Here is a 25,117-nt window from a genome sequence, read left to right as displayed (position 1 = left end):
GGTGCTATGGAGTGGACGGAAACCAGACTGGAACTGTTCATACAGATTATTGTGGGATAGGTGAGAGTGGAGCTGGGAGGCAACAGTTTTTTCTAGGATTTTGGAGATGAAGGGTAGATTGGAGATAGGGCGGAGGTTGTTGAAGTTGGATGGGTCAGCGCCAGGTTTTTTCAGGGTTGGGGTAATGGCAGCAGTTTTGAAGGGTGTAGGGACGGTTCCAGTGGTGAGAGAGGAGTGGATGATGGCAGAAATGAGGGGGACCAGAGAAGGGAGGCAGGCTTTGACAAGTTGTGTGGGCAGGGGGTCCAGTTGACAGGTGGATGGCTTGGATGTCCGGATGAGTTCTGAGATTTCTGAGAGAGTGGGGAGCTGGAAGGAGCAGAGTGGGTGGGTGGGTGGGGGAAGGTCAGCTGAGGTGCTGAGGTGAGGCAGTGATGCAAGGTTCTGGTGGATGTTCTTGATGTTTTCTGTGAAAAAGGACATAATGGCATTGCAGGAGGAGGTTGTGTATAAGTGAGGGGGGAGAGAGTCCTGGGGTTTGGTGATATTGTTAAGTAGGGAGAACAGTGACTTGGAGTTTCCTTCATTGGTAGTGATTCAACTGGAGTAGTAGTGGGTTTTTGTGCTGGCAATGGAGTCCTTATAGCGTAATGTGTGGTTATTGTACATGTCTTTGTGTATGGTGAGACCAGTTTTCCTGTGGAGTCTTTCAAGTTGCGGACCTTTAGTTTTCATTAGAAGTTATTGTCAAATATGCACCCGATCTGGACATTATCACACTATGGAACGACTATTCCATAGGTGATAATGTCCAGATCGGGATTTATCTGCACTTAGGTCGCTTTCACAAATAAAGTCTGGTGGACTGGTGTGATTCTGTGGTAAAGTTGCAACATTGTTGCATTTTTCATTTGGTGTGGTTTGGTTTCACACTGTGCTAAGCATTGTACACAAATGTCACGCTGTTGACTTGTCCTTGGTATGTTGGAAAGAACTTGAGGGAAAAAACTGACACTTTTTCAAAGTAAGTCGTGGACTTTAAGTTTTGTTGGAGTTTTTTCACTTTTATGCAGCATTGATCTGCTGTACGATTGAATCCATTTGCCACCATTATGTTGCTAAATCATTTAAAGACTTTGTTGTTTTTGTGTGTGTGTTCTGTGATCGTCTGACCATATTTGGACAGGGGCCTTTACTTTATCATGAGACCACGTCTGTCCATGACACTTTTTCAATCCATGCCTGGTGTTGATTCTGAAATTTCATCCCAAATTCAACCCAGATTGTGCTGTGTTTTGGTTGGCTTTCTTCCTTTGGTTCGGCTGCATTCTTACCTGCAGTGAATCAAACTCTGGTGGAAGAGAACTGAGAACCTGTTTTCTTTTTAGGGAACCAGAGTTCAGTTCTTGGGCTGCACCAGAATGTGTTTGAGCATTCACTCCAGCAAAAAACAAACGGACGATCAGACAAAACGCACCAGAATTTGTTTCACGTGGACCAAACAGCTCAGGTGTGAAAGCCCCCTTAATGTCCCCTAAGTTTGGGCAACAAGGGGCCTACTCCACCTTCTAGTACATCCAATTGGTTTTTTATCAACCCATTCAACATTTTTCAGCTGTTTCGTTCAGGTTAGGCTACAAAACTACTAACTAGTTAAATAGCTCTCTGTCACTATGACTAACATGCTAACAAAGTCAAGTATGATATTTGTTTTGCCCAATAACAATAACAAAATATTATTTAAAACAATGGCAATATATGTAGAGCCAGCACACTGGAATCACAGCTCCCAATAATTTTATTTGCAATGTTTCATCCAACATCCAACCTTGAGCAAATAGCCATGGGAAGGAAATGCCAGAAATGACTAGTAACATAATTATCATCTAATCACATTCATATCAAGATATCCTTGTCAACAAGTGGGGGTAACAAGAGTAATTTGAAAGCATTTGGAGTAATAATCAGCTCCATATCATTTCACTATTATAGAATAAGAAAGCTTGACGCTATGACATACACCATACAAAGAGATTATTTATCACAAATGTATAATTATACACCTAGCACCATGTTCAGTTGTTGATATTAGAGTTAATTAGCTGGAAGTCTCAGATCACATTTGACTAGAAATATTAATTTAAATACTGCTGAGTTCAATATGAGTGATCACATGTATTTTAACATTGCACAACAACCAAATAGTGAGGGGGTTTATATTAAAATAGCAAATACTGAAGTATTTTGGATATTTATTTGGTCCACTTTAACACTTACTGATGCTGGGAATTATTTCTGCATATTGACATTCGAGGAGTTTTCAGATATGTTTCAGCAGTGTTTTGAGACAACACAGCCCACTGCAGAAAATACAAATAACATAAAAGTGTGCACTGCCTGAATCTGTGTTTCTCTCTTCAGCTCGCTCTGCGTCTCAGTATGTGCCAACCTCGGGCTCCTGCAGGAACAGGTGTTTTGAGCTGGTTGAGTTGGAGCCACCAAGCTGTCGGTGTGACAACCTGTGTAAGACCTACAACGGCTGCTGCTCAGACTTCGATCAGCTCTGCCTCAGAACAGGTACTCAGACAAACGTTGCCTTGGTGCTATTATGTGTTCTGCTATTTTGAGCAGTGAAAAAGTATTATGACTTAAACCAGTGGTTGTTAGGAACTCAGTACATTTACTCAAGTACTGTACTTAAGTACACTTTTGAGGTACTTGTACTTTACTTGAGTATTTCAATTTTATGTAACTTTATACTCCTATTTCACTACATTTTGAGGCAAATATTGTAGTTTTTACTCCACTACATTTAGCTGCCAGCTTTAGTTACTTTTCAGGTCAAGATTTAACATAAAAACACATGATACATTTAAAGTGATTAGATATATTTTTAATTAAACATCATAACATTATATTAAGTAGTTAAAATCAGCCATACCTTGAGAAAATAAATAATAATAATCCAATAATATATTTGGAATATATAAAACAATCTGAGTGGGTCCATTCTGCAAAAAGAGTACTTTTACTTTTGATATTTTAATTATATTTTGATAATACTTTTGCACTTTTACTTCAGTATTTTGAATGCAGGACTTTTACTTGTAGTGGAGTAATTTCACAGTGTGGCATTAGTTCTTTTATTTAAGTAAGGGATCTGAATACTTCTTCCAACACTGACTTAAACTCATGTTTAATTTATGCAATATTCCTCTTGTAAAGAAAATCATAAATAGACCCCCGTATTTGAAAATCAAAAATGACTCCCAGATTCTGTGTTTGCTATCAGAGGAAAGGGCCTTGAGGCTGTTGATGGTGCAGGTCGGGTCAGAGAGGCTAAATAAAACAGTCTTAGATTTTTTCGTCATTAATCTGGAGGAAATCTTTGCACATCTGGCATTTAATATCCATCATGTGGTCAAGATTTTCTTCTTCAACATAATGGAAAATTATTCGTGTAATGTGACTTTGATGTGTTGCTGGGACTCTGCTGTGTGTGTGTGTGTGTGTGTGTGTGAGAGAGAGAGAGAGAGAGAGAGAAAGGAAGAGAGAGAAAGTACAGGATACTCTTGATTTACATTATTATTTCAGGATGATTTTGTCAATATATGTGACATTTAATACATACTTCATATTTATTGGAAAAGTTCTCTGAAGGTTGGAGAGGAAGCAGAAAAGACATTAACTCCACATGTATACTCAATTAATTACAGATAAGTTGCTTTCAGTGGTGGAGTGTAACATTTATTCAAGTTCTGTACTTAATACAAATTTAAGGCACTTGATAATAACTCAAATATTTTTATTTTATGCTTCCTTAGACTTCTGTAGCACTACAATTCAGAGAGACAAATGGAATGTATGCTCCATTACAAGTATCTGACAGCTGTAGTTACTACTTCCTTTACAAATGAAGACCAAAGAAATGCATTGGTGCCTTGCTCAAGGGTACTTCAGTAATTTACCTGGGAACCTGGGATTCAGTGTTCACTGATTATTTTTTTATCTAAACTTTTCTAAATGTATTTCTGTTATGTCAAGAAAAATACTGACAACGAGGATATGTTTTTCCTTGTCAGTTTCCAGCTGGAGACATATCTTAAAGATTGGTGGACTAAAAATGATCTTCTCATTTGGAAAAATGTGTTTCACAAGCCTTTGATTGAAGCCTTTATTATGAAGATCAAATATATCTGTGATATAATTTCCAAACCTGATTCTGCAGCTGTACAGTTTAGTTGTATGAGCTGAAAATGAGCCATGAACTTCATATGTATGCAGGTGATGTGGTGCTGAACAGATTTATCCATGAATTTGCTGCTATTTCTCCCCGTTGATGTTTTACCTTCTCCCTGTTGGTTTGCCTTCATTTCTCCCTGCTACTTCCAGTGTTGATAGTCTGATTTTATGTTCTCCCCTTCAGCCTGGTGGTCTTTGGTTTACCACTGCCTCACCACTGTAATCCTCCCTCTGCCTGAACTCTGTGCCTGAACATGATCATATACTTGGTTTACTCAGGGACTTTAAGCTACAACTCTCATCTGGTGTTCTCTTCTTGAGAATTTGGCCAGAATACATGCAACGTTGACAGTGTTTGTCCCAAACTGCTGCTCTGAGTGCTCAGCTGTATGGTATGAAGCCAAACCACTGGTGCATTAATGTATCAGCTTTCATTTCTCAGAGCTTATGGTTTCAGCACTAATATATCAGATTAGCTGTGTATATATCAAGGTTTAAGGGTGTACTGTTTTAATTCCCTGCTGGTTATTATGTGAAAATCTCACCCTCTGTGTTTCTGTATACAGAGGGAGGTTATGAGTGCAGCAAAGATCGATGTGGGGAGACCCGAAATGAACAACATGCCTGCCACTGCTCTGATGACTGTCTGGCCAGAGGAGACTGTTGCACCAATTATAAGAAACTGTGCAAAGGTTTGAAACTTTACCTTTCCTAAATATTATAGTATTTAAAGTGATTTGCATTGAAAGGCTTACAATCTAGAACCCTTTTCAACCATTCTGAGACTTGGACTGTACTTATATTGCACTTATAGTCTTTGCGACCACTCAAGTAGCTTTACACTACAGATGGCGCTCATTCCCCCATTCACACAGACACACTCATACTGGTGGCAGAGGCCACCCTACATGGTGCCACTTGCCACCATCAGGAATTCAAAGGAGTGTTCTTCATACATCATTTGATAGTCCCTCCTCCGATCATGTTCTTTCAGGGGACACTTCATGGCTGCAGGATGAGTGTGAGGAGATAAAGACACCTGAATGTCCTGCTGGGTATGTTTCCATCCGAGCAGTAGGAGAATGGATCAGCAGCATTTATGTTAAAGCTCTTTATGTGCTACATAATGGAAAGATTTTCTGAGGAGTGAACTGGACCAACCAACTTTGGTTTCACACAAACACATTTTTTTCTTCCTCTGATATGTGTGTGTGCAGGTTTGTGCGCCCGCCCCTCATCATGCTGTCAGTGGATGGATTTAGAGCTTCTTATGTGAAGAGAGGGAACACTGTCATACCTAACATCGAAAAACTGAGTAAGACCTCGACCATGACAGAGATTTGGTTTAGCTAAAGATCTCTAAGTTGGCAAGGGGGGAGATTGTGTTGATAAAGTGAATTATGGAGCAATGATAAATGATTTGGTGCTATATGTGGGCGTCTCTGTACTAATCTAGGAGGTTCTTCTGCCCTATGTTCATTTTCAGGAACATGTGGGACCCATGCTCCATATATGAGGCCTGTTTACCCCTCAAAAACCTTCCCCAACCTCTATTCACTGGCTACGGTATGTTGTCAGCAATAATCAGGGGCTGCATGCTCTTAATACCCGTTTGCAAAGCGGGTGAAGCCAACTTTTACTAAAGAATTGTGAGAAATCTTAAGCTCAGAGAAAGTGCTGGGTGGACTCTGTTGTTATGTTTAACTAAACTGTGATTGGCTGTCTTTGGTCTTCGACTGTTCTGGGATTTTGTTAGCAAATTCACGGTAGAAATACAGTAGGAGGCATTTTGATACAAAGAAAGACTTTAAATAAAATGCAGGCTAAGTGTCACTGACTTAACATGAAAAGGATAATTCAGGCTACTGACTAGTTACGTATATGTGCAGGTAATTATCAGCCTCTTACACGTCTGGCAGCTTGTTAACAATGAGCAGGTATTGTTATAAGAAGAATCATAATTATCAGACTACAATAACCATGGCTGATTTTGAGAGTTGTATATGAGAACCAAACTGCGCTCAAGAACAGCTCAACTCAGGAGAGACATTATTAAAGGAGGCGATTTCCTCTGTTATTGGGTTGTTTCTGTTGGTTGCTGAAGTGACTGCATCCGTGACTTGCTCTACTATGATCATGATACACTTGCGATTAAGTCGATGACTTTGTAAAAGCTAAGTATCATGAAAGGTTTCTGAAGCATTGGAAGTGAGGAATCACAGTATGCATGTAATTCGCACATCAATAAGGTTCTTGTAGGTAACATAGAGAAAAGTAGACCAATCAAGTCATTAAATGAGAAATATATTATGGGCCTAAACATTGTTCTCAGGGTCTCTACCCAGAGTCTCACGGTATCGTTGGCAACTCCATGCACGACCCGGTGTTTGATGCCACCTTCACGCTGAGGAGCCGAGAGAAACTCAACCATCGCTGGTGGGGAGGACAGCCAGTGAGTACTCTCTTCTCTTCTCTCTCTCTTCTCTTCTCTTCTCTTCTCTTCTCTTCTCTTCTCTTCTCTTCTCTTCTCTTCTCTTCTCTTCTCTTCTCTTCTCTTCTCTTCTCTTCTCTTCTCGTATTTGTTTTACCATGTGTAGTTCATCAACACCCACTGTATATTTGTTAGAGAGCTTGGCTTTCTTTTTGCTTTGACAATAAATCATATTTGTGTATGGCTTTGAAGGTCAGTGTTTTTCTAATTCATCTGACAGGTCACAGATCAGAGGCCAGCAAAGGCAGGAAAGACTTCTTTTGAAGCCAACCACAGTATGAACGGCAGGACTCAGATCTAACAAAAAAAAAAAAATCAGATAGGTTTTATTATACATTTATCAATAACAGATGTTAAAATAAAAACGAAGTTGGGATCCCTTTAAGCTCTTACCAGATTGTAAACATTACTTAAAGGCCATCCTGCATTTATATTCAGTTGTTGTTTGACATTGAGCAATGGAATATTTAATGAGGATAAATTGCTAATGAACAAGGCTTTACCATTGTCTGTTGTCATAACCAAACCAACCTACCAAATGGTTTTGTATCCATTGGAGTACCCTTATGCTCACACACATTTAGCGTCCTTTACATATGACTTTGGTTTTCTTTGCTCATGTTATTTCGTAAGGAGACTGTTCTGTTTCTCTCCTAGATCTGGATCACAGCGCTCAAACAGGGAGTGAAGGCTGCCACCTTCTTCTGGCCTGTGTAAGTCTACATTTACAGCTTTCAGTTTCAAACTATCTTTGTGAATACATCTCCCAGCCTTGGTCCTTCAGTGTACTTTCTTAATACTATGCATGGGCATTTGATGTCCAAAAAGACAGTCTTTCACAAATTGACAAGACATTTCTTTTTCTTTATTTTCACTATTGATTTCCCTATAACATACATTTTGAGTGGATGCTTTGCCTCTCCTCTCTGAGCCACACTGCTGCTTAAACAGCAGATGCAGTAATTTTATAGCACTTTGATATTTTGTTCTCCTTACTTCCCTTTGGTCTGAGCTGTTCTGAAATTCTCCCTTTTGTTTTTAAAAAATATTTTTTCATGTTGCATGAAAATTGAATCAGGGATTGTAAAGTGAACTCACAGGGACTCAGACATAGTTTTTTAATATACTGAATGCCCTGTTTGTAATTTATGCTCTCCGGTAAGAACACATTTATAAATTGCCAAAAAATATGCACTCTGACCTAAATTGAAATTGGAAGCTTTACAGCCCTGAGTCATCTCTGCCAATCAGTTGGCAACTTATGTCATGCCTATGAATCCTTGTCATGGGGATGTTTTCTCTTGTCGGTTTGGAGCATGTCCTCACTAATAACCAAAGTGCCTTATGCCATTGCTCCTACCTGCCCAAATAAACTGAAATGAAAACATGAACTGTCCAGAGTTTGGTGCTACTCATGTGCCTCACAGATGCATTGTCTTAGAACTGTAAATGATTTGGTCGTCAGAACATGCCCATAGCCAGAGGAACACAAAGCAGCCTACATTTATCAGCACAGAGGAGGCTTTGATGGAGCGGGAGGCAGATCTCAGCAGAGGGCTGTTTTTACAGCAATTTGTGTAAATGGGCCTGTTTACACTCTGCAGGGTTCCTCTGTGAATCGGGGTCACAGACGTGCCACTCTATAGAACCATGGGGGCCAGAGTGTGGTTTACAGTGCTTTTCTTGCACTTGGCACTGACAGAGGCGTGTGAGGAATAAGGAGAAAGAGACAGGAGTGTGTGTACGACAGAGAGAAAGAGAGGGAGATTGTGTGCCGACATGACTGTGTGGCTGCGAAAGCCACATTACATGATTTGGCGTTATAGCAAGAGAAAAGAAGAAAGAAAGGGAAAGTATATGAAACAGACGACAGGGCAGGGGAAATTTTGTCGTGAAAGTGTGAACACAGACTAAAGTACAGAAAGGGATCAAACATGGAGAGAGAAGCCTGCTGTCAAGTGTTAACGCAGTGTAGCCACACCTCCTTGTTCCTCCATGCTGCCCCCACTGCCTCATACATCAAGCCCCATTCAGGGCCTCAGTCCTGGGCTTGATGGTTGACAGCTGTGGACTGTATGACAGCCAGCAGCTTGGTTGGTGGCCTCATCACTACACAGGCAGCCTTTGACTTTAAGACACTTTGAACAGTGAGAGGGCTTGAAATTGGTTTTAATCCACAACCTCAACTTTATGAGACTCTTTGAAAGCTAGAGGAACATTTTGGAGTTTAATGGTTTAATGGTTCAGGAAGGAAGGTTAAGTCTGAAGAAGTAAGGCACCAGAATCAGAATCTAGTACTGTAACTTGTCACCTGCAGCTATGGGTTTATACTGATGTTAACCTATGTTACCCTTTGTTGTGTTGTGTTTGTGTTCCAGTGCTATCCCACTGGAGAGGCGGATATTGACCATGCTGCAGTGGCTCCACCTCCCTGAAGGCGAGAGGTGAAATCAGTTTTTCATCTTGTTTTGTTGATAAAATATTTTTCATTTTGTAGCCACAGTTTAGAAAGAGTTTCACCACATGAAAGTAGTTGTTTTCAGTTCTATAATGTAATCCAGTACCACAGCTGGATGTTCAGAATGAACATATAACATATTGATGTTAACTTTCAAATGAGTGCTTTTATTCGATTTCTTGAATCCAACAATTTCACAAATCTTATTCATAAACATAAACCTGTTATTATTGTCAATTTTGTTTATATAGCACATTTCATTGCACGTAAACTAAAATGGTTTACAATTAAAGTGAAAATATAAAAAAAACATCTGCATAAACACAAGAGCACAGGTAGCATAAACAACATAAATATATGAATACAGGATGAGCATGTATAAAATTAAGCACACACCTAACCACAGAGAGAGAAAAAACAGTTCTGTCCTTGTTATTAAGGATGAAAATATAAAACCAATGTATGAAATTTTCTCATTTTGGTTCAGTTGATTAATATTTAGAAAAAATGACAATGGACATACCTGACAATGAGCTAAAAGTGTCACTCTGTGACCTGCTGAATGTATTGATAATAATATTCCACGAGACGCACAAGGTGCTGCTACTACTATTACTACTATTACTATTATTACAGTTCTTTCATGTTAACATGAACGACCAATGTTATTTACAGGATCCATAATGGATCCATAATGCAGCAGTGAGGCTGTTAACTGGTGCCACAAAGGAGACCACATTAGTTCAGATTCAGCATCCTCACATTGAATTCATTTAAAAGTCAGGTTTTTTTATTTTATGTTACTCATCTCATGTAAGGTTGTAAATGCTTGGCTTTCAATGCATTTGGGCCTGAATCTCTACACCCACAATGCACCTGTAGGTCTTCCCTTTAGGTAGCCTTTTCAGCTCCTAAAACCCAGTTTATTACCCTGAGGGTCACCAGATTCATTTGTGGGTATTGGGATGATTAAAGGAAGAGGAAAAAAGAAGAAACAAAGTTCTGATACATAGATTCATATGATTTCTTAAGATTATTTCTAATCTTTGCTTTTTGTGAAATATTGAATAAATTAATCTCGAGACACTTGTTCTTTGTTTTTATTTTTTTTAAATGTTTTCTTAATGTAAAATCTTTATCTTAAAAGTAACTACAACTGTATTGTAAAAGTAGTTGAGTAAAAGCATTTGAGTAAATGGATTTAATTTCCACCCCAGCAGATGATGCTCTTTAAAGTTCCTGATTTAGAAAATGTATTATTATTGATTATTGCTATGACTACACACACACGTTCCCAATGTCACTTGCGCTTTCAGGCCCTACATTTACGCCATGCACTCTGAACAACCAGACACATATGGACACAAAATGGGGCCCATGAGCATAGAAGTGAGTACTGTTAATCTGCATCTGTGTTTGTGTGCACAAAGCACATGGTTAAGCACACAAACCAGACTCAAAGATACACATACAGTACACACACACACATACAGTTTATCTTTGTGTGCATCATCAAAACAGACGTATTGGTTTTTTACTCCCTTTCTGTGTTTCAGTTGAACGGTCCTCTGAGGGTGATTGACAGAATAGTTGGCCAGCTGATGGACGGACTTAAACAGATGAAACTGCACCGCTGTGTCAACGTCATCCTGGTGGGGGATCATGGTACACACACACACACACCCACGCACACACACACAAAAAAGCATTACCCATTCATCACATGTACCCACTCTTATTCTCCTCTGTGTCCACAGGCATGGAAGAGGCCCACTGTGACCGCACAGAGTTCCTCAGTAACTACATGACCAACATTGATGACATCATCCTCATCCCTGGGTCTCTAGGCAGAATACGCTCAAGATACCCCAACAACCCTAAATGTGAGCGACGCCAAGAGAAAGGGTCATAATATCAAATATTCTATCCTCCTTTTTCTTTCTCTTTTCTTGTTACTTAATTTTTTCTGTTCATTTGGATTTTGGTCTTTTGGTCCTTCATCATCAAACATGACACAGTAATTTGTCAACAAAAACATAAGACCTGCAGCAGTTACCACTGGAAACTGTGGTGTTTGTGGAACAACTTAACCATGTTTTTGTTTTTTTTTACATTTTGTTCATTTTTCTACTGACCTACTTCACAATAGTAAACAAGTTCATGAGGTTATTTTTTCTGAGATTAAGCTGTTAAAACTGTTAAAGCTGTTAAAGCTGTTAAATTTTAAAGAACATCATGTTGATGTGTTGTACTGCATGCAGGTTTTTCAACAGTTTTCACTGCTCTGATTGTTGTTGTTTTTCATCAGATGATGCAAAGGCTGTTGTTGCAAATCTAACTGTAAGTATTTGAAGAAGAACTTGAGTGAAATGTCAACTGTGTGACCTTAGAAGTTACTGATGGAGAATTTTGTCAAATTTGATCAGAAGAGAGTTATAATATTGTAGCACAAATAATGTGAAACATGCAATAGTAGGTGGTGATGTGTCTGTCACCTCTCTGATTTATTGTGGTTTATGGTTTTAAAACCCACAACACAACACCAAAACCCACAATACAACATAACTCCGAAACCCACAACACAACACCAAAACCTACAACGCAACACAATGCTAAAACCCTCAACACAACAAAACACAAAAAACAACACAACACAACGCTAAAACCTTCAACACAACACGCCACCAAAATTTAAAACACACTTTCTATTCACATGAAGAGTGCCGTGATTCCCTGCGATTGGCCACTGTACTGATTGGGATACTGATTTAGGATCAAAATACCAATGATTGTTTCTGTGTTCCAGTGTAAGAAGGCAGAGCAGCACTTTAAGCCATACTTGAAGCAGCACCTGCCTAAAAGACTGCACTACGCCAACAACCGACGCATTGAAGAGATTCACCTGCTGGTGGAGAGGAAGTGGCACGTTGCCAGGTACAGTACCGCCACTACAACAGGAAGTACAAATAACATTGGATATTTACAAGCTAAACTGGACAACTGCAAGAACTGACACTCTTTTCAATGTGCCAAATGGAAATACAGTATATAAGAAGATTTAAGATGAGATTATAAGAAGAGACAAAATTACTTTATTTATCTCGGAGGGGAAATTCAGTTGTTAGCTCTGTTAGAATGAGACAGCAGGATGAAGGACGAAGGATCTTTTGTATCTCTCCGCCCTGCAACGGAGAGAGAGGAGCCGTCCACTGCTATTTTTTTGGTCCATAAAGGTTTTGTGTAGCGGATGATCTGGGTATTTCAAGAACATCTTGACAGGTCATCTCTCCACCACCTCCTCCAGTGTGTCCAAACTGGCTCCAACCACAGAACCAGCTCTTTAGACCAGTCTGTCAAAATGGTGTCAACAAATCTTAGGTGTTTTAGATTAAAGATGTATCTCCAAAAAAAATGAAAATCAGGGAGTACACTCTTTGATGTGCAGTGTTCTGCCTCACACACTTACATTTACATTTAGTCATTTAGCAGACGCTTTTATCCAAAGCGACTTACAGGAAGAGTAAAAAAAAGCAAACAATCAAGGTATAGTGCAATAAGAGCTATTAGTGCTTGTGACAATTCTTTGAGGAGTAGACTTATGTGGTCTGGGAGAGAAGATGCTCTCTGAAGAGCTGGGTCTTCAGGAGTTTTTTAAAGGTAGAGAGGGACGCCCCTGCTCTGGTAGGAACTGGTAGTGTGTTCCACCAGCGGGGAACAAGAAGTGCAAAGAGTCTGGATTGCCTTGGACCAACGGGGAGCAGAGCCAGGCGCCGTTCATTGGAAGAGCGCAACGGTCGTGAGGTAGCATATGTCTGAATCAGGGCGTTCAGGTAGGTAGGAGCAGTACCGGAGACAACTTTGTAGGCCAGCATTAGAGATTTGAATTTGATGTGGGCTGCAACAGGTAGCCAGTGGAGCTCAATGAGCAGTGCACACTTGCCACTGACACTGTGAAACACCAGGCGAGAGTATGATACAGAGAGCTTGTGTGAAAACTGGTGAAACATCTAATTGTACATGTGTTAGTGGAACCTTTTTGGAAGCATTTAGTACTTTCAGAGATTAGATGCCATTGTCTTTTAATGATTTCCCATATTACCCCTTAGCATCTGATTTCACATCTTCTTTGAATCATAACACATCATACACATACTGCAGGAGTCAGTCACTTACTCTTTGCAGTGGGGATAAATATGACCATAAATCTGCCTGAAAATCATTTAAAAAATAGGGTGCTCCTGTCTCCACAATCATTAGATTTTTTTATGATCTGAAGTTCTCTAGAAGTTCTAACTAATTCAGTTTTAATCTGGAGATTCATATGCTACCAGGAAGTGCTCTAATGTTCTGTGTGGTCAGTGTAGATGTGGTTTTTTAAGCCCACCCATCAGTGAAGCTTTTTACTGCACATCTTGCTTTACTTAAAAACACATTTTGTGTTAGTGTGGGCTGTTATCAATGCAACATTAACACGTGTAGTGCTGAAAAGTTTTAAGACGGCTGTTTAAGCCACAAGCCACACGTGAAAAAGAACCCCACATCTTTTTTCAAAAGTGCAGCTGCTGAAACATTAATGACATGCTAAAATGAACTCTGACAGGCGTTTGATGCAGAGCAGTGAGAAGTCTTACTGCAGTGATTCAGTGACAAGGTAAACCATGAAGTCATCAGGACTGAAAGTGAAAACAAACCACCTCGGCTAACAACGCTGTGTGTCTGTGTGTGTACATGTGTAAAAGTGTCCTTGCTAGAGCTGTCATGCTGTGCTAGATGGTGAACCATGGGAGAGTTACATTCTGTCTCCGTACACACACGCACACACATGCAGAGCTTCTAAATGAAAGAGATCTTTCAGGTTTCTGTGCAGCTCAGATAGACAGACGGGCTAATCGTTGGCACCGGAGCTTTGAGTGTCAGAGTGTTTACACACGCGCACACACACACACACACACACACACACACACACACACACACAGATACACACATACACACACACATACATATTCACACACACACACAGGCACACGTAGGTACACACAGGTACACATACATTAGTCAATGTCTGCATAAATCCCAAACCAACTAACTGTTCACACCAAATGAAACACTGAGTTTGTCTCATATCCCTCATTTACATTTTTAACATGCTTGTGGCTTCACCCCCTAGACACACACACACACACACACACACACACAGACACACACACACAGACACACACACACACACACACACACAGACACACACACACACACACTCACTCACACTAAGGTGAATGTGTATAACTGTAAACGGTGCATTAATGGACACTTAGTAAAAAGTGGCTGTTTTTCAATTAGAGGACTGCGGCTTGGATTGTGTGAAGGAGTGCTTGTTTAGTAGGTGAAAACTGACAACATACTGCAGTTCAACTCGAGACCTGCTGCACACACCATAAGGTTCTGAACCTACTTTAATTTGTGAAACCCTTGTTGATTTGTGTGACTTCTTTAGTGCGATGTGATATATGTGGTATGAATGCAGGGATAAGCTGGAAGTATGAACACTCACCAGCCACTTTATTAGCTAGCAAGGTGTACCTTAAAAAGTGGCAGTGTGGTGTTCTGCTGCTGTAGCCCATCTGCTTCAAGGTTGTTGTGTGTTCAGAGATGGTCTTCTGCAGGCTTGGTAGTAACTAGTTGTTATTTGAGTTACTGTTGACCCCGTCTGGTCTTCTCCTCTGACCTCTGACATCAACAAGGCATCAAGGCTCACTGGATATTTTCTCTGTTTTAGACCATTCTCTGTAAACCCTAGAGATGGTTGTGTGTGAAATTTCCAGAAGATCAGCAGTTTGTGAAATACTCAGATGAACAACATGCCATGTTCAGAGAAACTTAAATCCCTTTTTTCCTTATTGTGATGCTTGCTTTGAACTTCAGCAGCTCGTCTTCACATTAATATTATATTATTATTATTATGGCTGACATACACTCACACAAACTCACCATTATATACTTTAATGCTTGGTCACTGCTTTGAGACAAAGTTTTAAGCTTTAAATTAAATATTTGGCCAATCAGAGCCAACCACAATGTGCGTAAGCCAAATACTTATCTAAGATTCATACTGTTCATTACAGGAAAGTTCCTGAAGGGAAGAGGCACTGTGGCTTCTCTGGTGACCATGGATATGACAATAAGATCAACAGCATGCAGGTACTCTGGCATATCAATGCCTTAACATAGATTATACCTTGATTCTATGCAAACACACAACACTACACAAGAATTAGGTCCAAAATCTGAAACAATGACATTGAAACGTGTTATTTATTGTGTCAAATCAATTGACTTGCAACATCAACTTTCATTTTCAGACTATTTTCTTGGGGTATGGACCTACATTTAAATTCAAGACTAAAGTTCCAGCCTTTGAAAACATTGAGCTTTATAATGTCATGTGTGGTAAGGCATATTTTTGTCTGTCCTTGTGGGCCTGGGTCTGCATGCATTTCTTTGATTCTAGTCATCTTGGACTGGCCAAAACTATTTTAATGAATTTGTGAATTGACCAGTCACAACACAAGTGGTATCTTATGTGTGACTACCTCCACTTATTCTTTCAGCTGACATGAAAATGGTTTCTCCCACTTTCAGATCTTCTCGGTCTTAAACCAGCTGCCAATAATGGAACCCACGGCAGTCTGAACCACCTGCTGAGGAGCCCCCCCTACAGACCCACAATGCCAGAGGAAGTTTCCAGGCCAGCAGCCTCTGGTCTTGTTCCTGCAGGAACAGACGACCTGGGCTGCACCTGTGAAGACAAGGTCAGCCATGATGACTCAGTGGCAGACCTGGGCCCAGATTCCTGCAGACTGCTCAAAAGAAATTAGTTTTTCTAGGAGATTGGCTTGTCTGTCAAGCTCACCAAGATTAGATAGAACAACAGTGAAACCATACGCATCCTGGTCTTCATCACATGCCATTGAACTGTCACACTTTGCCATCCATAGTTTGTCAATAATTCACTAAGTTAATTAGTCAATATGATTTAGTGGCCAAAACCTGTATCTTGTGAGAGAGTGAACGGTTGATTACATATATCAGTCATATACTGAAGGCCAGTTTAAATGACTAAAAAGTTACTGATGGGACAATGTGATGTTGTTCCTGTGTAAAGTATAGTATAAATGATTGCATGATTGTAATATATTGATACTTATGGTTTCAACTGTATGTTCACATCAACTTTAGGTAAGTAGATCAACAAGTCAATCTCCAAAAATGATACTACTTTAGTTTCACGTGATGAGATCACAGTCAGATAGGATGTATATGAAACCTAACTGATTCCTCCAGGCCAAACTGGAAGAGACAGTGTTGCTGGCCAACTGTTTCACCACGAGACCACTTAATGTCCCCTGAAGAGAAGCACTGCTTAGTCTCCCTTTGTCACATCATATTTATGTTTGTATTTATTTTTGTCTTTTTTGTGTTGTTGTTTTTTTAACAGGGAATTAGCACAATATGTTTACTGTTCCCGATATAGCTGAAAGCTCCATCTGTAGTCCTCAACATACAGAACTAGAAATTTTGTAATACTTTGGTATTACAAATATGAGGGAGTTAAAAGGAAGCGTCTACCATCGCTCCATTCAGCCCAAACACTGACTGAGTAGAGCAGATCTTTGGCTTGACATGAGATAAAAAGATGAAACATGAGGATCAGTTGGTTTATCTTATTGGTCATGTGTTCTGTTTACTTTTTTTTGCTGCTAAAAGCGATCCATGGCTGTAAAGAGTCTTTAATTATCATTATTTTTGTTAAATTCTTGTGTATTTTGAATATGCCTTAGAACCAGAAATAATGTACAAGCCTGATATTCAGGAGCAAACGATCCTGAATGCCAGAGTTTATAGTTCATGCATTTCAATCATGCCAACCAAACATTTTTGGGCCCTCTGAGGTGTCAGTGCAGATCTTCAGATTTTTTTATGGATTTATTTTCCATGAAAAAACATTGTGGCTTTACTCACATTTAGTAGTATTGCATTCAAACCCCTTCAGTCATAAAGCAGAAAGAGAAAGACTCACATGTCAATCTGACAAGATAATCTCTGATTTGTCCAGACTACTGTTAACTAGCATCTTCCCTGTGCACCGGGCATCAGGTGGTCTTCTCTTGCTCTCTAGAGCAGTTTGTCTGTAGCAGCTCCTAATTTGGAAAGTCAGCTGTGACTGAAGGGGTTTACAATACAGATGTTCTTGTTTTGTTTTGTTTGTTTTTTAAGAAAAAAAGAGAAATCTGTTTTTCTTTTTTTAATGCAGTTAAGTTGCTTTTTTACACAGCAGACCTGTAAAAAGAAACATCTGCATGGGCCCATGGTGAATGTATTGTTTGTGTGTGTATGTCTGTGAGTGTGTGAATGAACCTGACATGTAAAAATGTACCTGAATAGCTGATTGCTTTGTTTTGTCTTTTACTCAGCTTCCTAAAAACTTCAATAACCTTGTTGCACCTTTGCTTTCTGCTGCAGAGCTGGAGTCAGTTCACCTTCAAGTCAAGTCATTTCAACTAAATCTGTATTATTTTACTCAAGAAAAGGCAAAATCTCTTTTCATCAAGGTTTATCATTCACATTTGACAATCCTCTCTTTGGAAACTTTGTCAATGTATTTTTCAAATCTACTTTGTGAATGACTTGGATTGAAGTGAGTTAGACCTGTTCCTTCTCTGCAGTGTTACACTTTATCTATGCTGTGTTTGTGATTCCCATGTAGATCTCTGGCAAGAGATTGTTTCAATCTCCGATCTTTTTGCAGTTGCGTGTAAAAAGTAGGGGCCAAAGAGGTTTGAAAGTGACCCTTGTACGAGGCTATAACCTGGAGTCACTGTGGCTCTGTCTCTTACAGAACAAAGTGGAGGAGCTAAACCAGCGACTGAGGCAAGCTATTGATGGTCAGTCTTTCATGATGTTACTCATCATATATTTTATACACTACATCAGCTTTCAGGGATGAAGACACTCAAACTCATAGAACTCTAACTCTCCTTGATTCTTCTCGTATGGAACTTGCAGTGCTTTTGTTAATAAAAATAGAGATTTATCAAGCTGTACATTTTTCTAGTACATTCAGTGTTTATAATGTGTCTCTGAGTCTATACTGATTTTTGCTTGCATCCTGACCCTGTTCATACAGTGATGCATCTCAGTTTTCACATGTTGTTCCTTCCCATCAGTGTAAAGGTCAGTGTTTTGTGTTACACACCTGTGTCTCCTCTGCTGTGTCCCTCTGTGCTCTTCCTGTCTCAGATAGCAGGAACTTGCCATACGGCCGACCTGCTGTACTCTACCGTACCAAATACTCCATCCTCCACCACAGTGACTACATCAGCGGCTATAGTGAGGCTCTCTCAATGCCTCTCTGGACGTCATACACCGTCAGCAGACAGGTACCTCATCCTGTCACCTCTTTGCCCTTATTGTGTGAATATTTACTGTCAGCCAACAGCTAACAAAGGTACCTCACTCAGAGGACGGCATGCCAGATGGTCAGTCTCATACACCAGTACATTAATGCTGGGCTTACACCAAGAGATTTCCACAGTCCCAGACTAAAAACTGAAGTCTTTAGTAAATCCAGGAGTTTTACTGGAGTAAAGCTCCCCTCATCTCCATCGTTAAATTTAAGGTAGTAATCTGCACTGTTTCATATCAGTCTTTTCCTAGTCTTGGGTTTGGATCATATCAAATGTGTTTGATATTATCTCAAGTCGCAGTGACAGAACACAATCAACAACCAATAGATGAGCGGGGGGAAAGGTCCCCGGTTCCAGACCGGCCAGTAAAACCACTTTGACAGGAAAAAGTAACATCACAATAATGCTCGTAAGCTCAGTCCAAATAAAAATATAGTGATGTCATATATTTATGGCCACAAGCTGGATTTTTGGGGGCGCTATTTCTTAGTAAAGAGAACAGTAAGGAGACCCAGTTTAAATGTATAAATAAATGTATACATAAATAAGTAATAAATAATCGATGATTAATGTATGATTAACTAAATGAAAGTTGATAGAGCTGATAAATATGGTTATTCAATTAAACACATTATAATTACATAGGACACAAATGTATCATGAATTCATTTCTAAATGTTCCTTTCCTTTATTCTTCCTTATATCTATTTTTACTGTAAAATAGTCAACTTTTCATGTCAGATAAACAGAAACCCCTTTTCAGCTTTGTGAGGGGGCATTTTGTGGTGTTTTCTCTTCTTTTTGTTGTTGTTCTTTTTCAACATAAACCATTGCACACATTAGAGCAAACCAAGAGCATGATGGGAAAAAACTGCATTATAGGAAAAAAATGCTAAAATAACCTAGTTGTAGTCTTGTAAATAGTTACCCTGCAAGATTCACAATCTGTCTAAAATCTCAGTGTGAGACTAGACTGAAAACTCTAAACACTTATCTTTAGATGTGAGCTGATAGTTTTCCAGGAGTCTTTTCCAAATCTTTTCAAAGTCTTCTGATGTATAGGTAGTATTATTTTCTATTGTGATTATTAGCACAAGAGTCATTTTCACACCTTTTGAACATTGCATACCCTTGTTCATGGCTCAGGGATTTTAATATGTCCAAAGACATACTTGCTTCTATCACTAGGGGCTAAATCCAGGGCTAATCACAAGACTATCAAGATTTCTAACCTGATATTTGGTTATTTTGGAATATTTTCAAGTTACCCAAAATACCAAACTGTTATGTTGTTCATGTTGAATTAAATGTACTTGCTACTACAAGTTGATATCTGATCCAGCATTGCTCTGCGATGTATTTGAAGATAAAAAGGTTATTAACAGTTACGTTTTAAGACATATGAATGTCATGAGATACATGACGTGCACAGCATCAGGGAGCGTTGCACCTGCCCTCTTTCCTCCATTACATCTGATCACATGACTGTAAATTTACAGTTTTTATTAAACCCAAATATATTTGTTTTCTACTTATTATATACAATATATGAAACAACTTCTCCCTCTCTCTGTATCACCCTTGTCACCAACCAGACAGCTGTTCTGAAACTCTTTAACAAGTGAAAACTAGCAACTGTTAAACTTAATGTCAGTTGACTTATTTCCTGTGTGTTTGTGTGTGTGGTCCTTCAGGTAGAAGTGTCCCCTCTGCCTGAAGCCCTGTCCAACTGTGTGAGACCTGACACCAGAGTCCCTCCAGCCTACAGTCAGTCTTGTACCAACTACAGAGCAGACAAACAGATCACATACGCCTTCCTGTACCCGCCACGTGAGTTAACCAGTCTCATTTTCAGATATTTGCCCTTTATTCCCATCCAATATAATAACATTTTACTCATTAGCTTCATTGTTTGAATCTAGCAACATAACTGCAATTGACATTGTTTTGAATTTGAACATTTCATTTTTTCTCTATTGAAAGAATTGTCCTCAACCACTGACAAAAAATATGATGCTGTCCTCATCACCAACACTGTGCCCATGTATCCTGCATTCAAGAGTAAGTCAGTCATTAATTATTAGTTTCTTCTAAGGCTAAATGTCTGGTGTCCTGTTGAAACCATTTGTTGCGATCTTGATAGTTTTTCCTCTAAAAATGAATCCAAATCTGTATTGATTGGTTCACTAATATATTGATTGTTTTATTGTATCTTCTCTCACCTCCCATCCCACCCTCCCTGTTTCATTCTCACATCCCTTTTGTTTGTCCTGTTTGTACCTGCTCCTTCCACCGTTCTCTCTCAGGAATATGGGGTTACTTCCAGAGAGCACTGGTGAAGAAATATGCCACTGAGAGAAACGGCGTGAATGTGCTCATTGGACCCATATTTGACTACGACTATGACGGTGTCAGAGACTCCGCTGAGAAGATAAAAGAGTAAGAACATTACTTCTGATTCAGCTTCAGTAGGGTTACAAGCACTTTTTATTGTTTTACTTGTTGAAATGTTTCCGTTGAGGTGCAGGATTCAGTCTGAATTAAACAAATAGAAAAATTAAAAATAGATTTTCTATCTCAGTTTAAAACAATACACATTCCATTTTCACATGCTGTATGTGTTATGATTAGCATTATGATCAGTCCTAGATTGCATCATACATTGCCACTATTCTGTCATATTAATTCCACTTATATCCAGGCATAAAGACACTATGCAAAACAAAGATAGGACTCAACACAGGAATAACCACACACAGAGCGAAAATAACAAATATGTCATGATTCCTCCTGGAGTTTTATATATATGGAAATCATTTTTAACAATCTGATATTGAGCAGTGTTTATAAAGATAATGTTTTGGGGGTTTTTTTAGAAGAAGAAAAAGAGAGATAAAGAAATGAATCCTGGCTAAAGGGAAAAGTTTGTCTATTTGTCACAAATGTCTTACAAAGTCTCTTGTTGGACCAGGTATGTAAGCGGGGTGATACCCGTCCCCACACACTACTTTGTGGTCCTGACCAGCTGCTTAGACTTCACACAGGCTGCAGACTCGTGTGCCGGTCCGCTCAGCAGTGCTGCCTTCATCCTGCCACACAGGGCCAGCAACGATGAGACCTGCAATGTAAGGAATATCACGACTTAAAATGCGTTTAACATTTCATTGACATTTATACACCCACATTATAGAGACCAGGGCTGTATTCCAAAGTCAAGGAAGGATCCTCAAACGGCTAAATTTGAAGGAGACTACGTCATCAACATCCGTCGAAGGACTGTCCCAATGTCCAGGATCCTCTGAAGGAGAGAAACCTTCTGTTGCCCAAATTCCAAGGATGCATGTGTGTATCCTCCATGCGCCCCGCTTACCCATAAATCATTGAGCACACCGCTCTACCGGGAGATTTAAAAGCGGCGAGTGAAGACACAGCGACACCGGCGAAGCAATATGAATTTAAATATAGAAGTATTTTCAGTTTACACTAAATATTTGTTATCACATCACTTATAAAACTTGTGTTCAAAGTCAAGCAAAACATATGCACAAACAAATGCCAGAATATTTAGCTAAAAGATGATAAAAGTCATCATGATACATTGCCGGTTACGTTAATTAATGCCGTCTCAGTCAGCTATAGTTATTTTTTAAATGTATTTATTTATTTTTGTTAATTCATATTTATGCGTCAGATGATGATGCACTATGTGCAAAGTATACGTAGCTATGCCATCCAGAAAATTATACATGTTTATTGTGTTAACAGACCGACAGTCTGCTATTATCCGTTATTTTTATTCATAAATAACTTACTGTACTGTAAAATAAAATGAAAAAAAAAAAACAGAACACATTCCATGTTGAGTTATGCACCGCTGCTTTTATGAAACTAAGTAGCGGCCAGATTCAGCCAGGATCAGTGAAATATTCAGGTTTAATCCACATTTTGGCTTTTACTTGCTAAATAGTGGAGATTTAACTTTGAAGCATCTTCTTCCATTTTCACAAATATGTGGCAGAGTGCTGATGCCAAAGCCACATCCATGTCATGAACTGGTTTTGAAATTGCAGCGCTGAATTTAAGCAGGACGTCCAATTACACAATGACGCACACCTGCATACTTGGAAGGCTGTTCCATTTGTGCGTTACAACAGTGATAGAAAGGATTATGGCCTCGTCTCTGGAGGACCTGACTCTGAAGCCTACCAAGGAAGGATCCTTGACATTGGGATACAGCCCAGGTCTACGCACAGTGCTTCTGTGGCTTCTTGGAAGTTTAACTCAGAAACTTTTTGCATCATCTAGTCACCCTGAACAGAACATTATTCCTAACGGGTTGTGTAGCAAAAGCTAAATATTCAGGTAACTGTATAAGCAGCATTATTTAAATCAAGATACATTATTTTCATAATGTGTCTTGATTTTTAACCTTTACACAAAAGAAAGATTTTGGAACAATTTTTTGACAAACAACAGTGTATCCATCCACCAAGCACAAGCCAGTTAGCACAGGTTTCTGTAGAGGCACAATGTTAACAAACACCAGACTGTCATTAGACGTTCCAGCATGTAACTCTCATGACTATGAGAACAATGTTCCTTCCAAGCCTAATCTCTCAGGGTTATGAGTGATGGTGGGTCATCATGCTTCTATCTTCTGTTCTGCTGACTGCTTCCCTGCAGAGCTCAGAGGAGGAGTCTCGTTGGGTGGAGGACCTGCTGAAGATGCACACAGCTCGAGTCAGAGATGTGGAGATCCTGACGGGCTTGGACTTGTACCGCAGAACAACTCGGAGCTACGCTGAAATCCTCTCACTCAAGACCTACATGCACACCTATGAGAGTGAGATCTGATATGTGCCGGCTCTGTGGACATTTTTCAACCGTGGTGGATGTATGTGGTACAAAAACAAAGAGATGTGATCATCTCAATTACACTGACCTTTACCTGATTTGGCTCTCACTGGCTGCTGTGGCTGCTGTATGCAGCTGCTCTGCATGTCTTCATGTTGTGGTGCTTTTACAGAGACTTTGGTTTAATCTCATTTATTTCATCCATCTGTTAACATACAGCTTTAACACCACTGAGCCTCTGGCTGTGGTACTGTCCACTTTATTCTGTGAAAGTAAGCAATTCCTTTGCTCACTTAAAGTTAATGAAATTACATCAAACTGAAAAAACAACATCACCTACATACAATATTATTCTGGCATTCTAAACACAGTACCTAGTTTGTCTTATTTTAGTTTGCAATTTTCACAAGCAGAAAGCATGGGCTCATATTGAATCCATACTACCAGTTATGTCGTAAAGTATAAATATCAAAGAGGCCATTAATCGTTATCTGAAGTTTTCTTTGATTCAACTCATGATTTAGCAGAAAGGTTTTCTCTCCAGTTAGTGGTCCTGGGGCAAACATTTACTAATATTGAACAACCACCGTCCTCCAAGCATTGTGTATTTACACTGTGCCTCCAACACACACCGCTGACACAGGAAAAACAACAGCAATCCTATGGTGGAAATAAAAGCTTATAAAGCCATTTGAATTAACGCAACTTTTTTTTCATATCATGGTACCATAATATAACTAAAATAATCACTCTTAACACTATATTTTTTTACTAAGGGCCTCAGTACAAGGCAGGGCCACAAGTTCAAATAATAATGCAGGACTGATTTGTTGGTGCATTTTAGTTTTGAACATTCAAGTCAAATTCTTAATTATTCAAAAACCAGCTGCCACACAGTGAACCACGGGCTTTTGGGCCCATTGAGGGTCAAGAGCCACTTTTGCAACTGTCCTGTCTACACATACTATACATGTTGGGTGTCATATTCTTCATATTCCCAAATATTTCCATTCTTCTAGCAGTATTATTACATATGAAGTTCCACAAAGTAGACGTCCTGCAGATTTACCCCTGACCAAGAACAAGTATCTGAGGATTTTTTCATAGTACATAATCTTTTCAATTATTTTCTAGCAAACAAAATTCCATATGTGTAAAAAAGTATTACAGTTAAGTGGTAAAAGAAAGTTTAATTGCACTACAGAGTCCTGGACCAAGCCATTACGTCAGTGTGTTCATTTTCAGTTTCCGATATGACATCAATCCATATGACATATAGTTTACTCATTACACATTGAACACTTTCTCCGTATGTTAATGAAAATGCAATGTTGTTTGTGTGTGTGTGTGTGTGTGTGTGTGTGTGTGTGTGTGGTGAATTCAAGATATTTTCTGTTTGACTATTGATTGTGTTTGTTTGTGTGTGTGTGTCTGTGTGTTGTGATGCTGACTTTTTGTTCTTTTTGTTCTGTGCGCAATAGCAATAATGAGGATGATTTATTAATGTATTCCTGAAAACATTTACCACCTGTGAGACCTATTTATGCTTTATGTAAATTCCATCACAATAAACAAGTGTTTTACTAAACAGGTGTATTCAGTCCAGCTGCT

General features: G+C 39.3%; 1 protein-coding gene across 2 annotated transcripts in view; it reads left to right on the top strand.

The window, feature by feature from the left end:
* The window catches only part of enpp2 (ectonucleotide pyrophosphatase/phosphodiesterase 2), a 31,963-nt gene extending 6,846 nt beyond the window's left edge, over window positions 1-25,117 (top strand). The window contains exons 3-25 of one of the 2 annotated variants that reach the window (XM_059339690.1): window positions 2,422-2,577; window positions 4,809-4,934; window positions 5,237-5,297; window positions 5,460-5,557; window positions 5,729-5,808; window positions 6,575-6,694; window positions 7,391-7,446; window positions 9,112-9,177; window positions 10,508-10,580; window positions 10,748-10,856; window positions 10,949-11,074; window positions 11,500-11,531; window positions 11,998-12,125; window positions 15,311-15,386; window positions 15,548-15,635; window positions 15,828-15,997; window positions 18,085-18,130; window positions 18,486-18,625; window positions 20,347-20,482; window positions 20,636-20,713; window positions 20,959-21,091; window positions 21,624-21,777; window positions 23,336-25,117. In XM_059339690.1, coding sequence (XP_059195673.1) covers window positions 2,422-2,577; window positions 4,809-4,934; window positions 5,237-5,297; window positions 5,460-5,557; window positions 5,729-5,808; window positions 6,575-6,694; window positions 7,391-7,446; window positions 9,112-9,177; window positions 10,508-10,580; window positions 10,748-10,856; window positions 10,949-11,074; window positions 11,500-11,531; window positions 11,998-12,125; window positions 15,311-15,386; window positions 15,548-15,635; window positions 15,828-15,997; window positions 18,085-18,130; window positions 18,486-18,625; window positions 20,347-20,482; window positions 20,636-20,713; window positions 20,959-21,091; window positions 21,624-21,777; window positions 23,336-23,506 — 2,423 coding nt within the window. In that variant the 3' untranslated portion in view covers window positions 23,507-25,117. Of the gene's footprint in view, window positions 1-2,421; window positions 2,578-4,808; window positions 4,935-5,236; window positions 5,298-5,459; window positions 5,558-5,728; window positions 5,809-6,574; window positions 6,695-7,390; window positions 7,447-9,111; window positions 9,178-10,507; window positions 10,581-10,747; window positions 10,857-10,948; window positions 11,075-11,499; window positions 11,532-11,997; window positions 12,126-15,310; window positions 15,387-15,547; window positions 15,636-15,827; window positions 15,998-17,994; window positions 18,131-18,485; window positions 18,626-20,346; window positions 20,483-20,635; window positions 20,714-20,958; window positions 21,092-21,623; window positions 21,778-23,335 lie in introns of both variants that reach the window. The other variant, XM_059339691.1, reaches the window with a different exon arrangement.

Source organism: Centropristis striata, chromosome 8 (assembly GCF_030273125.1).
Source record: "Centropristis striata isolate RG_2023a ecotype Rhode Island chromosome 8, C.striata_1.0, whole genome shotgun sequence".
Taxonomy (NCBI): Eukaryota; Metazoa; Chordata; class Actinopteri; order Perciformes; family Serranidae; genus Centropristis; species Centropristis striata.
This window is presented reverse-complemented; position numbering and strand designations above follow the sequence as displayed.